Source organism: Equus quagga, chromosome 7, assembly GCF_021613505.1.
Source record: "Equus quagga isolate Etosha38 chromosome 7, UCLA_HA_Equagga_1.0, whole genome shotgun sequence".
Lineage (NCBI taxonomy): Eukaryota > Metazoa > Chordata > Mammalia > Perissodactyla > Equidae > Equus > Equus quagga.
The window spans coordinates 78,960,676-78,982,392 of NC_060273.1; the positions used below are offsets into that span (position 1 = coordinate 78,960,676).

Here is a 21,717-nt window from a genome sequence, read left to right on the forward strand (position 1 = left end):
GATTCTGTCCAAACAGATTTACTGACCACCCACCTCACGGCTGCTACAGCTGTGGGTCACCACTGCCCTCTGCTGGCCACTCAGGCACTAGCACCCATTCAAACACCAGCTTGCTCTCTAACCAAGCAAATGCACTTCACTCACCTCCTCCATCTGTGGGCATAGAAACTTAAAACCCATCCAACTGTTACCTAAAGTCAGAGGTTAGCAGAGGGCAGGATAAGCAGGGATGAACCCAGAAACACAGTGTGTCAGAGAAGAAATCACAAAAGAATTCTGTCCCCCTCCTCAAAATTTACACGTAAAACTTCAAAAGGAAGTGTCTTTTCTATCCAGCTTAGAGGTTGAACCCACCCTCATGGAAACAGTACCTGCCTCATATAACCTTTTACAATGCACCAGAACCTCCTATTCACCCCCTTCTCTTATGCTGTCTCTTTGTCCTCTCCAAAGGAGGGCCAGGCTGAGATGACCTGGAGCCATCCTTCCAAAAAGCTCAACTTCTCTGGCAGGTCTGAGAAAGCCTTGGTTTTCTTGGTTCCTTCCTTCACATTGCAGCAGGTGACTGGAACTCCTGGGTGCCTTCTGAAACTAGGCCAGTTCCCCTCAACTCTTAGTGCAACACCCTGCAAGCAGCTACATCTTTCAAAGATGGCAGTGATGCTGACTGGAGGTAGAGGAAACGGCCCAAAAGGACCTGACCAGTTATTAGCCCTAATTAGCTGGGAGAAGCTCCAGACGCCCCTGCTGTCAGGTAGTAGACTAGCTTTTGCCAACTACCTCGAGCATGGACCATTTCTCTCACCCTTGAGATGGTGCTGGCTCCAAAGCCCAAATGTCAGATTGTATTTGTGAGCTGTTTCTAGAAACTTCCAAGTCGGAGGGCCTAAGGAGCTTTGGAGCATCCAAAGCTACCCTCATTTCCCATGGAAAATTTCAAAAGCTGAGAAAGCTGGCAATTTGGTCCTGAGGTCAGCAAAACTAAACCCTCCCTACTCACTCATGTTCTCCAGGGGCCTACAATTTAGGGCAGGGGAACACCCTGTAAGAGTCAAGATTTTTAAGTACTTAGGAAGAAATTCAAATAGGAGAAGTGGCTCATGGCAAGGAGAGAGATGCCTGGGAAAATGGTAGCCGTCACCCTCATGCTTATCTGAAAAGCACAGCACATTCACCTAGGCTGGCACTGCTCCTCCCTGAACAGCAGTAACCAGAGGCCCGGCCTGGACACTCATGGCTTGCAGACATGATCAACCATTTGCTCAGAGCACACTGTAGAGCAATCAGGAGTCCCAGCCCTGGAAAAGTCCATTCTACCAATAACAACTTACACAGGACAAACAAAACCCCCCTCAATTGAAAACTATTAAGCTGCTGTTTTGCTGGTAAGATATTCATATAGTTCTACATCTGCTAAGAGGCAGATTATACTTTGCCTCTGTTCAGGTGTGTAGCTCCACAAATAATTCAAAGATGAAAAGTGATCACTTGTGACAAGAATGCCTACCTCTGCCTCAACCAGCCCAGGAGTAGTCACTGAGGAACAGCAAAGCTGGCTGGTGATTGTCTTACACATTCAGCCACTGAGGCCAAAGGCCTTAAAAGCTTTAGTCACTCCCAACCTTTGAGCTTTCCTATTTATATTGACTAAGGTAAAATATGGCAACAATGGGGGAATGTATTTGTTTCATGAATATTAACCCTGACAAAGTGATCCTGTGGCCAGTTTTCATATTTCTAAGCCCGTCCCAGGAACTGGCCTGGAAATATTCAGAGGGGTTGAATACCAACCATTCACACTAGCTGGGGCTAAGTAAGGTTAGGAAAAAGCTTTTAAGGCAGGCTTGTGTGGGGTACAGAGAACTCAGAGCGACTTTTCATCTAAGTGTATGCACAACATAAGGAAATAAATAGGGAACAGGTTCCAGGAGTATCTCAAAGGAAGTCTGTTTTCTCTTCTTGGATGTATATGAATGTAAATGCTGATAGTCTGCTACCTTCACAGTTATTTTCATATTAAAAAGCTGCTTGCTCTTAATATAACATCACACCTGTCAAAATAACCCATCACTTGAAATTAGAGTGTTTCACAAAGGGAATCAAAAGGAGATGGGTCCTTAACACTAGTGACAATATTCTGCAGGGGTAATAAAGATGCTTATTCCTGAGTAGGAAGGAAAGAAAGCTGTGTTCATAATTCAGAAGACCCAGGAACTGAAGAAAGTTCTTCTATTAAAACCTTGCCACTGAGTACTAAGGGGTATTGTACAGCAAAGTGAGACAAAGGCCAGAGTCTCACCTTAATTGTAGACAAGGGACAGTGTATAGGCATTCCAAGTGTAATTTAGAAATAATTCATTTCTCCTGAAAGCGTACCTTGGGCTCAAAATAACTTGTTGAGGCAAAGAGGAATGACTCAAAAAGTGGAATACTGTAGCAACTGGAAGTGGAAAGGGAATGCCACCACCGTTTTCTTTTCTCCACAGACCTCCCTGCTGCTCCCTACCCCAACAGCCCTCTTTCCAAGTCTTTGTACTACCTGAGGTGTAGAAACCAGCAGGACAATGCTACCTTTGACCATTGGCAACAGTGCATGCAAGTATCTGAAATCATGTAGTTTTAGCAAAAGAGACTGCTCCAACTATAACTTGACCAAGCAAAGCAAAGAGAACCCATACACTTGACATTCCCTTGTAACCACTGCCTCACTGAGATAATCAAGGTTACCGCAAACAAGCTGTCTTCACATCTGATAAAGCCATCAGACACTCCTGTAAGACGCAGTGTGATCCCAGGTTGGAACCTACATTCTGAGTGACACACTTTTTGTGAGTGGAGGTGGCCTCCCTCACTGAGGCTTCATTCTGGCCAAGACATATGTACGGAGACTGGATCAAATATGCTTCATACTCAAATGAAGACGACGAAACTGTATTCGAGGTTCTAACGTTGTTTGTGACCATCTAAACTTTTTGTCACTTGCACACCAGAATGACGGCTTTTATTTAGGACTAAAAATAATTAAGAGCACTCTTGTGAAAATACCTCAATTATTATCTACCATTTACCTAGCAAGTGGTAATGAGCTGGCTGCTCTCTAAAATGACAAAGAATGGGATTTCAGGATCTATGCAACTGACTCATAGTCAACAGTACAGTTAACAAGTCAAAAATTGATGAATTCCCACCTGCCCATGATAATGAGCATACACGGTAATATAGGTTAGAGCTCAATTCTAACTCATCTCCCTACAACTGTTAACAGTCAAACCTTTGCAAGGTCAAGGATGCTAGAAATGCTAATTAGTAGCCAGCAGCTAAAATGCAGCACTTTAAGGGGTTTCCAGCTATATCACACTTTTGTTCCTATATGGAAGAGTAGTGACACTTAGAGATAAGACAAGTTAAACAAGTTTAAAACCAAAAGCAGTGGACATTTATTCCTCAATTTTTGTGCAAGAGTGTAAAGATGCATTTGAAAGAACCTGATGGCTAGAGTATCAGCCATGGCCTTCAGGCTGGCCTGGTTTACAATTAGATTAGGAGGAGGGAAAAAAATGTAACTTGCCTAGTTCACAAGAAGGATGTTTCTGGCAAACACAGTTGTTTACAAGTTTCAAACTACATTTTACTAGAGTCAAGGGAAGACTTCAAAAAGCCACATACAGTACAATTTAAAATTGGATGAACATCCTGCAACGTTAGTGCAAAATAATTATGTAGACTCTCCAATACAAGATTGTGCTCATGTTTCCCAGGTTTGGTCAATGTTGCCCTTTTACAATCACAATCACAGAAGCTTAACTTACCAAACAGCAATGCCTTTGTTTTATGTCCTATGTACCAAGGGAATGTCACAAGGTTTTGGTGAAATGCAGCTTAGTTTCATTAATAAAGCAAATTTCTTATTTAGTTTAACAGTCATATTCCTGGAATACTGCACATATAAGTTTCATGGAAATGCTTTTAAGCTTATGCCCTTATCTTGCTCAGTAAAATTACTTTCAAGATATCCTTTTTACTATGTAAACTGGAATTGTTTCATGATTTTGAAATGCAACCAGTATAAATGAAGACATTTCAGGGGTGGGGGAAAATCCACCACTATCTCAGCTAGACAAAGGTCTTAAAATCAAAAAGCCTATTCACACAAAATTATATGTAATGACTGTAGTAATCAGTTTATTACACAGATTAATCATTCTTGAACGTACAAGCTCCAGAGGAGCAATTGGGTCTTTAAATATACACAAGTATTTCCATCAAATGAATTTTCACCCTTACATCCAGATAGACCTAAGCAGTTAAAAACATAAGAAAAATAAGAGCTATTAGCTATGTATTAACTGAGAAACCACATACAAACCAAAGAATATGGAAGAGAGAAGGGGGGGCTGAAAGGACGAAGGTTGAAAGGTAGGAAGATGTAAAAGAGTTGGGAACAAAGCCCATCACACTTTACGTACTAATAGCTCCAATCCATCTAAATGTTGACCAGTAAAACTTAGACCTTAAAATACAGGATGTGGGTAGAGTTTAATCTGGTTGGTCTTAACTTTCACCTAAGATGTAGGTTCTTCAGAATAAAATGAATACAGAAACAGCTTCGTGTTCTTCACCTTGCTTTTCGTAACTGTGTTGAGTTTAAAAGGATTCCACTTAAAAACAATCTCCTACATGTCAGTGGAGCTTTTCTTCCCCATCCAAGCACACACCATACCCACCACCCCTCACCTTGCCGTTATCCAAATTTAAGTCAATAAGGAAAGCTTTTAGTCTCACACCTAGGTTACACCTGGAGAATTGGCTTGTCACACACACACTTCTCTGCTAGGAGGCAATGTTGGTACAGAAGTACAGTATTTCTAGTTTGTTGTTCCAAGTATGTACAACACGCAGCACTGCTGTATCAGGTAAACATGTGCACAGGGGAAGATGAGGCGTGGGCTCATAGAAAGCAGTCAAATGGAAATCAAAAGGACTTTCTCTTTCAGAGTTCCCCTATCTTTATTTGTAGAGGTTATCCAATAATTTCTTTAATTACATCGCATACTTCTGAGTCCATTCCCGAGCTATTCTGTTGTACCTGTACACACAAAGAGAAGCTTGGCTTAACAAAGGTGAGGAGTCAGTTAGAAAACAACAGATTTCATTCATTATCCCATCTAGTAATTTGAGGGGAATAACTTATAGTACATTCAAGCAAAGCCATCTTTCTATCCCAAATTTCTAATGTGCATTTATTCAAGGATAGTGGGGAAAAGCTGCAAAACAATGTCCTGTAAATGCTAACAATAGAGGATTCTGATTAAATTTTAGCATTTGATGACATATCCTAACTCCATACCTGATCAACCTATTTCTAACAAAAATCTTCAACCCCTGATTCATTTATGTTGAGTTCTTGAAACTATATAATTATACACTATATGGTTCTTGAAATCATATGCTAATAGTGATTAAGTGACATAATACTCTCCTCAATAAAAAATTTATTGTATCAATAAAACAAGTAGTTCTGACAAAACTTATTTTAACAATTTGGTTGCTAAAATAAATGGGTTTACTGCTCCGGAAGAACATTCTAGTAGTAAAATAAGCAGGGCAAAAGGTTCTACAATTCTTTGAAATTAAAACAGGGATGCAGGAGAGGCTGGCCCGGTGGCCTAGTGGTTAAGTTCGTGCGCTCTGCTTCAGTGGCCTTGGGTTCGTGGGTTCGGATCCTGGGCGCAGACCTAGCACCACTCGTCAGGCCACGCTGTGGTGGCATCCCACACAAAACAGAAGAAGACTGGCACAGACGTTAACTCAGTGACAATTTTCCTCAAGCAAAAAGAGGAAGATTGGCAACACACGTCAGCTCAGGGCCCATCTTCCTCACACAAAAAAGGGGGGGATGCAGGAAAGTTCTGACGAGTATTACCACCATAATGACTTGGCTAATGCCTTCTGGTAGGCATTCATGCCCATAATTCTAGACACTAGACAAAACGGTTCTCCAATCAAAAAGATCTATTCGTGAATAAATTCACAAATAGAAAAAAAGCATGATCTAATTTTATTCTAAACGCAGCCAGAAATATATGACTATAGATACTATTCAGACCTAAACACAGACAAAACCAAATTAAGACCAACTGCTTTTACAATCTCCCACTCCCAGTGTAGCTCCATTTAAAAATATCCTATCCTGGGGCCGGCCCAGTGGCGCAGGGGTTAAGTGCGCACATTCCACTTCAGCGGCCCGGGGTTCGCCGGTTTGGATCCCAGGTGCAGACATAGCACCGCCTGGCAAAAGCCATGCTGTGGTAGGCGCCCCATGTATAAAGTAGAGGAAGATGGGCACGGATGTTAGCTCAGGGCCAGTCTTCCTCAGCAAAAAGAGAAGGATTGGCAGTAGTTAGCTCAAGGATAATCTTCCTCAAAAAAAAAAAACCCAAAAACCAAAACAAAACAAAAATATCCTATCTATATGCCTCTCTAATCCAACAGAATTCAAATAATTCTTTAATCCTTTATATTTTAACTTTAGAAAACTATCCACTCTCTTCCACCTATTTCCTCCTATAATCTTACAGAGTAATACATAAAACAAAAATAGATTAGAACATTTTTAGTTACTATCTCTTTTGATATCCTGACCACTCTTCAATAATTCATAGTACAATTCTGAAATATGAAAATTCTACACCAAGTTTTATTTCTAAAGGAAATTTGGGGCTTTCACGTCTTGTGGCATTTATTCACTTTCTTTTTTAGAGTATGCCAAATGGTAGAAAATCAATTCTCCTTTCCCATTAACTTGCAAATATCTACCTAAAACGAATGGGCTCTTAATGCAAAAATGCTTTATATGTAAAAAAACCAAGCAGAAACAATAAAGCTGCTGGAAAATTTTTTTCCAGCACTGTAGAACACTGTAGAAAAATTTTTATAGACAGTAAGAATCTTATAAAACAATTAGAGGTAAGATCAGCATCATCTACTTATAATGATACTTGATGCAAATATTCCTCCTTTTCCTGTCCCTAGGTGAGTATACTAGGACTTCCTTTTAAATATATGACCCACCCTCAGTCCTTGGTTAAGAAAAATTTGAGATATGAACATCTCCACCCCATCACAGATACTTTTCTGTCTGGAGACCATACTTACTTTTCTCTATCTGTTTTGTAGATCCGAGCAATCTCAGGCACTAAAGGATCGTCTGGATTGGGATCACACAACAGAGAACAGATGGACAAGAGTACTAGAATGAAAAAAATATATAAATTAGTAGAAGATAAAAGCAAAGGGCTGAATGAAACATGAGATGCCAACACATGAGAAAATTCTAAGAACCTATTTATATTGTAATGCCTAGCAGCTTTGTAAGCTCTACCTAACTTTATAGTAATAGTAACCAACAAAGATGCCAAGAAGATTTCTCTATGCTTGACCCCCTAAGGAAGCTGGTCCAGGCTGATGAAATGACTGGCCCAATGTCCTTAGTTAGTAAGTAATTAGAACCCAGGTCTTCCAAATCCTAGACCAATAACACCCTTTATAACCCATAAAGTTTAATTTTTAGAAGCCCATGTTCAGGGATAAGTGGCTTTCAAAATTCCAAAGACAACCAAACTATTGAATGCTCTTTGTCAGAAATAACCACCATGGAATCCAACCATCACTACTTTTTCAATGGCAGGTACTACATTTAGATGCAATGGATTTGTTTCATTTTTAGTTGAAAACAATTTAGCCTAAGAACATAAAGGCCAGTACTTACACCCAAGTGGGGCTGGCCACACTTATTACAGAGGATACAACATATTTCTACTAAGGTCTCGAATTCCTTTCAGTGACAATTTACAATTCATCTATGCCATTTTCCTCAGTGACCTGGAATGTAGCAGATAAATCTCAATATTATAATTTTCTCTGTTCAAAATTTGTTAACTTATGTAATCCTTATTGAATGCAAAGAGGTGCCAAGCCCACTAATTACATTAAATCCAGTGGCCTGTGACATAATGAAATAAATTCCAATCCTTTTATTCTGATGCTAACAGAACTCTGATTTCCAGTGTTCTGTAGCAAGAGACAATGTTCTGAGCCCACTTTACTCCCCAAACATCAAATTCAGCAGGAAAAGGATTTATTCATTTTCCTATCAAATCTATTCTAGAGATCAAGGGCTTTTGAGAGGTGAAGAAAAAGTCTACATGCCCTCCTTTATGATCCAGTTTGTTAACAAAAAAGCTATTTGCTTGCCTTAAGAGTACATGGAAAATAAAAAATATCAGCAAAGATGTTTTCTGACTCTTCATTCCTGTTGCCCACAATTCTGGCAGATGGCATTCCCAAAACATCTTCTCTTCCCATTGTCAGGTATATCACCTGATGCCCTCTCCAAGCACAGAACATTCTAACAGCAATTAGGAAAGATTTCATGTATTTCCTGGAAATGACAGCAGGGAGTTATAGATTCTTGAATGTTCATGAAATTATTGACTATAGTAAGAAGAAACTTGTCTGGTCTGTCAAATTGGCAAGAGTACAACTGATTCTTCAGCTAAAATTAGACATACTACCAAATTAGTATTAATTACCAACTTCTTTATTCTTCCCAATTATTCCAATAAGGCCACTTTTTAAAAAAGATAAATTTTAAAGAAATAACTTCTCTGACTTTCTTTCCAGGAAAGGAAGGTGGGGTGGTGGTTATCTGGATCTGGGAAAGGATTCTTAGTATACTACTTATTAGTTCCTTTAATTCGTAGAAAATTTATTTTGGCTTATAACGTACTACACCTTCTTTCTCTGTAGAGAGAATAACTCCCAGTTCCACAACCTGCATAGCCTCTTCTGTGAAGTGACTAAGTTTTCACCTATATATACATTCTTCACTAGTATATACTCATTTTCATTAGCGTCACACCCACAGTCATTTTCAATTCTAAAAACAGATAATCAAGTGGCTTTATGGCACACACATCTGCTTCCTTTAAGTTTTCTGTATATTTAAGGTCCCAAACATACATACTCAAAGTGGAAAGAATTTCGGGTAAAAATTATTGCCCTCGAAAACAGGCTATGTCAAAGAGCTAATTAATACCACACAAAGCATTTAGGCCTTTCACAGAACTGCTTGCCTAAACACATTCAATTTACAAAAGGGAGTCATTAAAACATTAAACCTAAGTACACTGATACAATCAAATTCAACAAAATGGCACTGCAACTATTTTAAAAGGGCTATCCAGATAGATCATAAGTCAAATAAACTAACAGCCCTTATGATTTAAAACTAACTGAAAAATCAACACTAGGCATAGAAGGGGAAGGAAAAAAAAAAAGCCAGGTAACAATTTCAGCTATTTAGGCCTCCCTACTGCCCCCCCCCCCCCCCCCGCCCCCGCACACACACACTCTTGCACCTCTCTTGGTCCCATTGCTAGATTTATATCTCTACTGCTACTTGGTGAAGGAAAAGCAACCAGGCCAGGCAGGAATTCACAAGAAGGACAGGTATATGAAGACTTTCACAAGTAGCCCTTGAATTTCAACGGGGCCTACAAAAAGAAAAGGGGCCACTTATCTGGAAAACCGTTTCAGTCATGATTTTTTTTTTTCAGTCATGATTTTTAAAAACGTGGTCCTCTGGTTTTTTGTTTTTATTGATGCCTAGGACCCCAGAAATTTTAATTTAATGCCCCAGAGTTTTTTGTTTCCTTTAAAAAATTACTTTGTCAGAGTATATAAGTCTTATTTATAGATATGACATCAAAGTTATAACATGACAAATATCCAACACTTTGTACAATAGTGCCTTTATCCCAGTTATTTGAGTGCTTACAAGGAACCAGTTAATTGTGCATTTTTGCTTTTTTAATCTTCATAACAATGAAATAGTTATTATCATCCCTATTCTACAGATGAAAAAAACAGAGGCATATAGAAGCTAATTTGTCTCAAGTCTCATTCAATAAGAGGTGGAGCTGAGATTTGAATATAGGTAGTTGGATCCAGAATCTACATTTTTTACCATGAAACTATGTTGCCTCCTGTCTAAATGTACATATTAAAGAAATGATAAAATATAAGAAGATAGAAAAGAGAAATATTTTCATACACCAAATTTTACCACCCAAATACCCAATCTATTTCTTTCTAGCTATTTAACATACTTTTCTATATAACTCAAGCTACAGTGTATACAAATTTGATCTCTTTCCTGTTTTTTCAAACATAGTATTTTCCCATTTTTCACAATATTTGTAAGGATAAACACTCTTTTAATGCATTTGCTAGAACTGATTTATTTCTTCCTCTACTGTTGGGCCTCTAAGTAATTTCTAATTTCCAGAAATAAATAACACTGTCACAAATGTACTCGCACACAAAGCTTTTTTTAGCATTTGGAGTTGTTTTTTGTAGCACAAATGAATGAAATTAGAATTACTGGGTCAAAGGGCATTAATGATTTGAGTTTCTTATCTCTTAATACACACTGGCAGACGAGGCTATACAAATCTATACTTCTATTTGTAGTATATAAGCACTCATTTCAATGTACCTCCCTCATTAGTATTTAGTTTTCTTCTTTTTTGTCAATTTTTTTTTAAAGGTTCAGTACATAGTTGTGTATCCTAGTTGTTAGTTTAGTTCTCTATGTGAGCCACTGCCACAGCATGACAACTGACAGATGGGTGGTGTGGTTCCATGACTGGGAAACAAACCCAGGTGACAGCTGTGAGAGCACAAGACCACCAGAGCTGGCTCAAGTTTTCTTTTTAAAAGATCTTTGTTAATTAAAAAGCTGAAAAATGGGAACTTATTTTAATTTCTGCTTCTTTGATTATTTTATTCTTTTCTGTCTATTTATCTATTGGGAGCTATGTTTTCTTCTCTTACTGATTTATAGATATTCCTCATATTTTAAACATATTAGCTCATCATATTTGCAGCCTATTTCTTGTAGTTGCATTTTGCCAAATTTTAATCCACTTGTGATTTCATTTGAGTATGACGTTGAGGGGCTGGACAATTTCTAATCAAGACATAAGATAATCTTTGTTAACTAACCACTCAGTTCATTGACATAAAAAAATCCCCAACCTACTCATGTAATTAGATCTTATTTAGAAGAACTAATGGATCTCTCATCACTAAATTAGTAACTAACTTTTTCTACACATTTTCGAACACACAAACATACACACAGGACTACATCCAAAGATTGTTAAAATGTTCAAATAAAAATTTATATTAATCTGATCATCTTAGAGGATGAATCTATTCCTGATAGAAACCTAAAGACAAGAGCTGGTGAAGCCTTAAGGAATATGAATCTGAATTCACCTATAATATGCTTTTCATGAACCTAATGTCTATGTTTATAGTACAAGCATTCCTCTAAAAGGGCTGTTATTTCCTATTCTGGAGCAGTATCTATCCTTTCTATTCATGGATCTTAAGGTTGGAAGAGACATTAATTGTCTTCTACTTTAACTATGCTCTAAAAAAGACATTCACACCAACTTGCCATTTTCCAACCTATGCTTGAATAGCACAGTGGACAGAGTAGTCATGAAACCAAGGAATACCTATGTTTGAAAATTCAACTCTCTCCAGTGGTCTCAAGGTCTATTCAAGAATAAGGGGGATTGCTACTTTCTCTTAAAAAAAATCTGAGTAACCTTTTAAAAAATAAATGACCTTAAAAAGACAAAAAAACACAGTTGCTTTATCTTGGTATCAAATACCCATTCCATTACCTTTTGAAATAGTTAGTGCTGGAGACCACTGTGACCGTAGAATATCAAGACAAATGCTGCCATTACTGTTAATATTTGGATGATAAATTCTTGTTGTAAATGCAACCTACAGAAAAAAGGAAAACTTTTCGTAAACTGGTTTATTAGTATTGTATAAAGTACACAAAAAACAACTGCCACATCCCAATTACCTTAGGTGGTTTGAAGGGGTAATCTGTTGGGAAATGAATTGTCAAGAAAAATACTCCACCCTGATAGGGACTGTCATTCTGTTGGTAACAAGAAAAATGGGATTAAAATGAGTGAATTACACAAACTGTTTATTCTGAAATTAATCTGAATACTTACTGGCCCCATTATTGTAGCTTGCCAATGGAACACTGAAAAAGAACAACAAAAAATCACCATGAAGCAGTATCTACATTGTACCTGCAGCATAGTAACATCTCATTCCCCATCTAATCCCAGTTCATCTATAAGCAATATGATGAGTCCTGAGAAAGATGAGGAATATAAATCAAGTTTGAGTCTGAAGAGAGAAAAAAAATGACTAGCATGGTCAAGAACACTGATAAGGTGCTCAATGAAAAAGTATTTGGGCTAAAACATGAAAACTCATGTCAGAGAGAGAAAATTCTTGACAAAGCCCAGAAGTCCACTTTTAAACAGTCATTTCCTTACTTCAAAGGGTAAAAAAGAACTAAAAGACTCAACTCTTTGATATGCTATATCATCTCCCCAACACAATTATAAATAATATACTCCCTTTTATAATACTGGTATAGAGCAGAACTATAAAGTCAAAGTAAACAATACTCAAATTAGGAAAGGATGGTTTTTATAATAAGAAAGTTTCTAAGAGCTCTCATGTGTAGAATTACTGGTCCCTCAACAAATAAAGAAAACATCAGCTAAAAGCCCTAAGCTTGATTACAAACTCTAAGGAAAATCTCAGTAAGTTATAAACTTGTTTAATAAGGAAATCTCCTCTTCAAACTGCAAAAAATGGTTCTTGTTCCACTTCAAAGGTGGTGCCATGACATAAGTATAATACAGAGATCGAAAAGCAAGAGTTTTCACTTATAAGCAAGCTACTTAGCACTTAACATTCATACTAAGATCTGCGCAAACTAAGTGAAGTTGTCACCAGGATTATATGTGAACCAACCCAAACCAGCTAACTCATCACAAGGAGGAAACGTGAAGACTAAGATGCCATGTGAAAATCCACTGGGTTGTCAGTCCAAATCCTAAAGTTCCTTCTGATCTCCTGCATATCAAACTGTCACTATGGTTGGTCTGCCCCTCACTGAGGCCTGAACCCAAAAATAGCAGCGTGTTTATTAGGAATTAAAGATGAAGGATAGGTATTGCTGAGGAGGCTCCCCTTCTTAGATTACTATTAACTAGCACTGAGAAAAATTCTTCATAATTTCTGCCAACCAATTTCTTATGGATTAAGTAGCTAAGGAGAAAGTCACTTTGAGCTACTAAGATGGTCCTAGTATCTTCAACAAAGGTCCTATAATAGACCCCTAATATCCTGTTTAAAGAAACAACAGAGTCTCACTCTGTTTTTAATCACAAATATACTTACACTTTGAGTAAACAAAACATATTGATAACTGGAGTAAACAACTCCAAGGACAAGGCTGAAAATCCTATTAGACAAATGGATGACCAAACTACAGGTCAAGAAACCTGTTTTGAAACAGGTCTTGTTCTTCTACTTAGTCCTTTTATAATTATTTAAATTTATGGCTGTAAATGGGAGGATATAACTATACCTGCATTCTTGCCTAAGGTTGCAAGAGTCAGATACAGAGTAAGAAGAAAGCACTTACATAATAAAATACACAAGTATCAAGACATTAAAAATTAAGTTAAATTTTCCATTAACTATGTAAGCCCTAATTTTTTATTCTGAGTCTTTTCAAGATCAATCCTTTTCTTGCTAAAAATACTACCAGATTTAAGAAGTTATTAAGAAAATTTAAATCAGAACAAATTGTTAGCTAAAGGTAAAATACTTTTTTTGTGATTTCCTATTCTTCCTCTACAGAAAACAAAGTATGTTTTATGCTCTATGACTACAATCCACTAAAAATTAGACTACATAGAACCCCCACGAGGCTAAGAGCAGAAATCCTGACAACCTGGCAACTAGAACATTTACGATTATAGAAGGGATACCCTTCCTAATAGAAGATGTGGAAAGATCAATATTTTCAAGTAATATTGCAATCTCTTTCATATCCAGCACTCCAGAAAGTTGAAGACATTCTAGTATGTTTAACTAAGATTCTTATGTTATTGAGAACTCTTAGAAGCAAAAACAACAGGCTATTTCATATGTAATTCATATCTATTTAGTTAGTAAATCATATCTGTTTAATATTTCTCCAACAGAACTAAACGCATGTAAACCACACTGGCATGCAAAGTTCTAAATAAAAACCCATTAACACTCATTTATTGATTATTTATCTTCACCTTTATAAATAAAGGGTCAAATACTGTCGTCAGATAAACGAGCGAAAACACACACATAGGACTAAGTCTTTAAGAGTAAGAGGGAAAAGGAAGAATAAAATTGCTAATTTAGCAACTGAGATCAATGAGATTTACGCCTTGTTAAAATGATCTAGAATCTACAATACTAACAACAGGCAGAGAAAGACAAACTAAAAACATATTAAGGTGAATTTTAATTAACGAAAGCATGTGAAAACCTACCATTTAAAGCTTAATTGAGTATTCTGCCACACTGGTTAAATATAACAATACCTATTGGAATCATTGACTTAGGTCTCCCTCTGGAACTCTCCTGGACTCCTAGCTCTCCTAAGTGGGATTATACAAAAGGAGGGAAGAAGATAATGAGAGAATGTCTAACCTGCCTCAAATTACAATGGTTTCGTTAATAGTAGTTCAAGAATCACTACAGGTTGCAAGTAGAAAGAACTCTAGAAATAGTTACTGGGTGAAATATTGGGCATAAGCATAAAATACTGCAGTATTTCATAAGAATATCTATTTAAAATACTTTTCATTTAAGGATCAATCTTAGGAGCTCTTCAAAACAAAAGTTCATAGTACTAAAGTTTTGATGGTCCAAAAACAAACAAACAAATTCTACTATCACCTTGGTTTGATGCTGTCACACCAAATTACACAAACTGAAAGCTACAACCTCTTTTACAAGAGTTTAAGTGTGAAGTTCACAGCTCAAGGATTACTCTTTAGTATCCTCAAGGATGAAAGCTTGAGGCTAAAAGGGAGAGTGAGACTATTTGTTATAGTTTGAGACTGAATCTCAAGAGGCCTATATTTGAATTCAGGTACAGATCTCTAGAGAGTCACCTTCACCAAATGTTCAAAACAAAAGAAAACAAAGATTATATGAACAGTAAATCTTCAGCTTACTTTTCCTTTTTGTACTGAAGTACACTTCTTTCTGCTTACCAGAGCTTTGCAGAAAAGTGGGAAAACTTTAATGGTACATTAAAATCTGGATATTTAAAAATAAAGCATTTTACTATTAAATGTATATTATTTAAATATAAAATAAATATTTCTTTTTTTTTTTCTTCTTCTCCCCCAAACCCCCCAGTACATAGTTGTAGATCATTCTGGCTTTGCTATGTGGGATGCTGCCTCAGCATGGCCTGATAAGCGGTTGCCATGTCTGTGCCCAGGATCCAAACCAGCAAAATCCTGGGCCACCAAAGCGGAGCATGAGAACTTAACCATTTGGCCACAAGGCTGGCCCCAAGATTTCTTTATTCTCACACTAAATATTAATAACATATGGTGCTGAGGGGCTTGAGAGCTAGGATAGTAAAAAGGAGCTCAAAAAGTTTCTCTTTGGCCAAGAGTTTCTCTCTTCCCAAGATTTAAATTCTCCTTATAACAAAAGTTAAGATGATGAAAGTGCATGTAGCTATCTAATTACACTGTTTTATCCTTATGTGATTCATCAGGAAGACTTGATCAAGAATTTCTGACAGCAATTCATCCTCAAATGTTCTCAAACACCCACAAATTTTTTACGTATAATATCAGCAAACACTATCTAGATGACCAAGTGTAAGAAAGTTCTGTCTCTAAGGAGGAGATTTTCCCTATTCTCTTTTAGAAGGTAGGTACTGTTGATAGTTCAGTAGTATGTTATTCAAGATAATCAAAGTTGAACAGGAAGGCTAGGAGTTAAGGGAGAGGTAATTATTATTTTTTAAACAGCTTTATTGGGAGATAATCCACATACCATACAATTCACCCATTGAAAGTGTACAATTCAATGGTGTTTAGTATATACAGAGATATGCAACCATTACCACATTTCACTGTAAAACGTTTTCATCATTCCCAAAAGAAATACTATATCCATTAGCAGTCACTCCCCATTCCCCACAAATCTCCAGTCCTATGCAACCATTATCTATTTTTTGTTTCTAGGGATTTATATGAAATATCCTATTCTGGATATTTCATATAAATGGAATCATACAATATGTGGCCTTTTGTGTCTGGCTTCTCTCACTCAGCATAAAGTTTTTAAGGTTCATCTACACTGTAGTATATGTATCAGTATTTCATTTCTTTTTATTGCTGAATAATATACCATTGTATGGATACATCAATTTTATTTATCCCTTCATCAGTTGGTGGACATTTGTGTTTTTTATAATTTTTGGCTATTATAAATAATGCTTCTATGCACATTCATGCTTAAGTTTTTGTCTGAACACATATTTTCATTTCTCTTGGATATATACCTAAGAGCAAACTCACTAGGTCATACCGTAACTCTGTTTAACTTTTTGAGGAACTGCCAGACTGTTTTCCAAAATGCACCATTTTACATTCCTACCACCAGTGTAAGAAGGTTCCAATTCTCCATGTCTTCATCAACAATTATTATTATTATTATTATTATTATTATTTTTGGAGGAAGATTAGCCCTGAGCTAACTGCTGCCAATCCTTCCCTTTTTTGCTGAGGAAGGCTGGCCCTGAACTAACATCCGTGCCCATCTTCCTCTACTTTATATGTAGGATGCCTACCACAGCATGGTGTGCCAAGCAGTGCCATGTCCACATCTGGGATCCAAACCGGTGAACCCTGGGCTGCCGAAGCGGAACGTGTGCACTTAACTGCTGCGCAACTGGGTCAGCCCAATGCTTATTATTTGACTTTTTGATTCTACCTATCCTGGTAGATGTAAAGTGGTATCTCATATGGTTTTGATTTGTACTTCACTGATGACTAATGATGTTAAAAATCTTTCTATGTACTTATTGGCCAGTTGTACATCTTTTTTGGAGAAATGTCTTTTCAGCTCTTTTGCTCATTTTAAAATTGGGCTATTTATCTTCATACTGTTGAGTTATAGAGTTTTAAAATATATTTTGGATAAGGATAAATAGTCCTTATCAGATGCATGACTTGCAAAATTTTTCTCCCGTTCTGTGTCTTTTCACTTTCTTGAAGGTATCATTTGTAACACCTAAATTTTAAATTTTGAGAAGTCTAATTTATCTATTTTTTCTCTTATTGCTTATGCTTTGGGGGAGTTTTATTTAACTCTCCAGGGTAACAACTTTTATATCTGAGAAAGGAATGTGAGAGTATTGACTATGGTACAAACAAAGCAATGAAAATTACTTTAGCACACTAAAGAGAACTTTAAAAATGAAATCTAATCCCTAGACTTCAAACACTTTTAATTAAAGATCAGCCACTTTCAACTATGAGGAATTTACCTTAAATAAAACCACTTTTTCAGGTGAAAGACCACACTGATGCAGGTGAACTATGAGATACCATGAAATGACAAAACTAGAATCAGAAAACTTGAGAATGAGTCCACCTTGGGAACCTCCACGAGCCTCTCACTAGATTCTTCTCTAATAAAATAGTTCACAATTTGTACTCCACTGACATACAAGAATTGTTGTAAGGCTTAAAAGAGATGATGTGGGGTATCAAATATTATAGTTACTCATACTGGACAGGTCTGAATATAAAAATGTAAATGGGATTTTTCATCACATGTACTTAATCTTATAATTTATAACTTGTTTTATCTGTAAATCAATCCTTGTAAAAAGCGCCTTACTTGCCTTTTTTTTTGTTTTTTAAAAGATTGGCACCTAAGCTAACATTTGTTGCCAATCTTCTTTTTGTTTTTATTTCTTCCTTCTTCTTCTCCCCAAAGTCCCCCAGAACATAGTTGTATATTTTAGTTGTGAGTGCCTCTCTCTGTGCTATGTGGAACAACACCTCAGCATGGCTTGATGAGCGGTGCCATGTCCACGCCCAGGATCTGAACTGGCGAAACCCTGGGCCACCGAAGCAGAGTGCACAAACTGAACCACTCGGCCACGGGGCTGGCCCCCTTGCTTTGATTTTTAAGGATTTACCACACCAAAAACATTAACAAAAATCAGGAAAAAATAATTTTAAACACAAACTAATATAAACTCATATTTATTTTTTTGTCTTAATTTATATACTTCTCTTACACAAATGTTTCCAAGTATGCTCATTTTTTTCCTCTTTGCTAAATGTTACATCTTTTTGTGAATTAGTTTTGTGTCATAAAGCACAATCTTATTCAAATATCCTTCCTTTAAAAAAGGCTAGAAGACGGTATAAAGGGGAAAAGCTGTGTTGAGACAAATGGAACAAATGGAAAATTATTATCCAACACGTGTGATAAGATCTAATAATTATTTTAGACAGGATTAAGCAGATAAACTGGACATTAAAAATAAACAAACTGTACCTGTATTGACAAGTGTGAGCCAATAGAAAGACAGACACACATACACACACATACCCCCCATCATCCTTAGTATTATCTTACTTAAAAAACAATAGCTGGTTGTAGGTGAAAGCTTGAATATTTTGCCTCAGGAAAACACCCAGAAGGGAGGAACGATAGGTAGGAAGTGGACAAAACAACTACACAGACAATGTCTGGCAGAAGAGGTTCAAAATGTAATGAACACAGAAGATGATGGGACACACATAGAACTTCATCTTTCATGGACAAGTAAGGGTAAACATTGCCTTTTCTCTATAGCATAATTACCCCTTCACACAAAATAACCTTAAGAGGTGTATATTCATTAGTCCCAGAGTTCCCCAGAGGTAGACTATTACGCTGTTTTACTCCATCATTCCTTTTAAATACTTACTATCATCTCCAACAGGACCTGCTGAACACTGTGCTGGGGGGTCCCGTGCCAGGTCGTTCAATTCCTTAAGAAAGGAGAAAGAAAAGAAATGTATTCAACATAAATATAACTTTATCCATTAATAAAATTTTCACTGTTACCAATATTCTGTCCCACCACTACAGCTCTTTTAGGAGTATTCTTTCGAAGTCAGAGATGGGTAGATTAGTGAATCTTTAGGTTAAAGTATTTTGAATTCTTGAATGCAAATGTGTGTTTAAAAAAGTGGATCATTTTTGCTTAGTTCAGAGTTTAGTAGGTAAATATAAGCAAAGTTAACACGTATTAAGTACTAAAGAGCCACAAAAACTGTTTTAAAGTAAAAACTTCATTTATCAGTTTTCAAAAAAGATTCAAGGCCAGTTTTTGTACCTCAAAACTATTAGGTTATACTTGGGACAAGCTCTTGAAGTCATAAATGTTCCAAATTATACGGGACCATCTCACAAGATGTTGATATGTTTTCACCTGATATCCATTACCAGGTTCCAAAGGTAGTAGAAAAAAACTTTAAAAAGCCTGGCTGAAGTAACAAAACCCATCATAAAGTTTTGTAGTCAGAGACAGATCTACCTGTAGTAATGGTCTACAACCAGATGCCAGCTTCTTAGCTATTTTAACCCAAGAGCCCACAAATCTGAGATTTGTTACTGGGCGGGGATGCCTGAAAAACCACAAGGCAGGAAATCATACCATATTCCCTTTTCCCTGGGTTTGTTATTTGAGATAAAAACAAGCTCTGAAGAAGGATTAGTTTTAGATTATATTTTAAAACTACAACAGTCAAAACAGAAAAATCAAATATTTAAAAAGTAGAATAAAAACTAGAATCTTATTAATGAGTTACATAAAGGTATGAATTTAATATTCCAAATATTACACACTTTTAAATTTGGAGCACAGTTATTTCTCTAAGTCCCTTCCTCTGAGTTAACTTATTCAATCAGTCATTTTGGTTACATCAGTTATTCTGTTTTATCCTATCTGTAAGCTTGGAGGACAAAGCATAAAGTACAGAAATAAAGTTTTGGGTTTTTTTTTTAAAGCACTGGGAATGAGATAAAGATTTAACAATATCTACTTTCTCAAGTACCTCAATTTTTGAATTTTGTATCTCCCTACAACAGAGATTCCTTACCCATCAAGAAAAAAATAACCTATTGTACAGTTCCCATTCCCAAATGTTTGTAATACAGGTCAATATAACTAAGAAAGCTTGCTTGATTTAACACACAAAAGTTTAGGGGCTGGCCTGGTGGCGCAGTGGTTGAGTGTGCACGTTCCACTACAGCTGCCTGGGGTTTGCCGGTTCGGATCCTGGGTGTGGACATGGCACCGCTTGGCAAGCCATGCTGTGGTAGGCGTCCCATATATAAAGTGGAGGAGGATGGGCAGGAATGTTAGCTCAGGGCCAGTCTTCCTCAGCAAAAAGAGGAGGATTGGCAGCAGATGTTAGCTCAGGGCTAATCTTCCTCAAAAAAAAAAAAAAAAACCCCACAAAAGTTTATTTCTTTTGACTAATAGGTTGCTAGTAAAATACAATTTGAATTGAACAAGCTATTTTGAAGTCCTGCCATGTTCATTAAATGGAATTTTACTTGTGATTTATCCTTAATATTTTGCTCCTTTCAAATTAAGCCACCTTTTTCCATTCTGAATGACATCAAGAGCTAAGACTTACCTAAGCTGAATATAAGATCCATCAGTCCATTTCACGAACCAGTATGATATAATTAATTTTAAAAACCTAACCCAAACTTAGGCTAATAGACACACTCAGCACTTTCTCGGTTCAAAAGGCTCCTATATGATACAGATGAATCTCAAAAGCATAATGCTAAGTGATTAAAGAAGTCAGACATTCTGTATGAGTCCATTGATATGACATTCTAAAAAAGGCAAACTTACAGTGACAGAAAGCAGATCAATAGTTTCAGGGGCTGGAGGGAGTTGGAGAGGATTAACTAACTACAAAGGGACATGAGGAAAATTTGGACGGTGATGGAAATGTTCTATATCATGATTTTGGTAGATATGTACAACTGTGTATATACCTATCAAAACTCAAAATGTATACTTAAAATTCTTTAATTTTATTGTATATTATATCTCAAAGTTGTTTATTTAAAAAAGCATCCATCCATCCATCTTTGTATATGCATAAAATACCTCTGAAGAATGCACAAGAAACTAGTTAACAGTACTTGCTTTCAGGAAGGAAAGCTTGCTTTGGGGGTCAGAAGGGGAACTGTGTATATTCCTTTTATATCTTTTAAATTTTATAACAAGTATATTTTTATTGCATATTTGAAAAATAAATTACCAGTTCTGGCTGTAAATTTGGATTAAAATAAAATAGCTATTAAAAGTTGTAACCATCTGGAGGGTAATCAAAATAGTGAAAACCCAGTTAAGACTGAATAGAAGCTCCAAAATTTGATGTCTCTGCACCAAGATGAAAACTGAAGTTGAATCTTGAAATTTAATAAAGTTACTAATCTAGATGGATCACTTGGGCAGAAAAGGTGCCCTAATGTATGAGGCTGTTTTTTTGTTTAACAGTTGGCTTTATTATTTGGCTTTACACCTATTGTACAGTTATATACGTTAATTTCTTTAACTTTTTATTTTAAAAGAAACAGTATTGAGATTTGTCTTATATATGAAATAGTAAATTATACATTATTGGGTTGAGAGTAGGGCTAGGACAAAAC

General features: G+C 36.6%; 1 protein-coding gene across 1 annotated transcript in view; it reads right to left on the reverse strand.

Annotated features, from left to right (window-relative positions):
* Nucleotides 1–3,413: 3,413 nt before the first annotated feature.
* Nucleotides 3,414–21,717, reverse strand: part of UBE2D2 (ubiquitin conjugating enzyme E2 D2) — a 48,343-nt gene continuing 30,039 nt past the window's right edge. Inside the window, exons 2-7 of the mRNA XM_046667239.1 lie at nt 18,965–19,028; nt 12,108–12,139; nt 11,951–12,028; nt 11,760–11,865; nt 7,156–7,249; nt 3,414–5,086 (exon numbers count right to left, since the gene is read on the reverse strand). Of these exons, the coding sequence (XP_046523195.1) occupies nt 5,041–5,086; nt 7,156–7,249; nt 11,760–11,865; nt 11,951–12,028; nt 12,108–12,139; nt 18,965–19,028 (420 nt within the window). The 3' untranslated portion in view covers nt 3,414–5,040. The remainder of the gene's footprint in view (nt 5,087–7,155; nt 7,250–11,759; nt 11,866–11,950; nt 12,029–12,107; nt 12,140–18,964; nt 19,029–21,717) is intronic.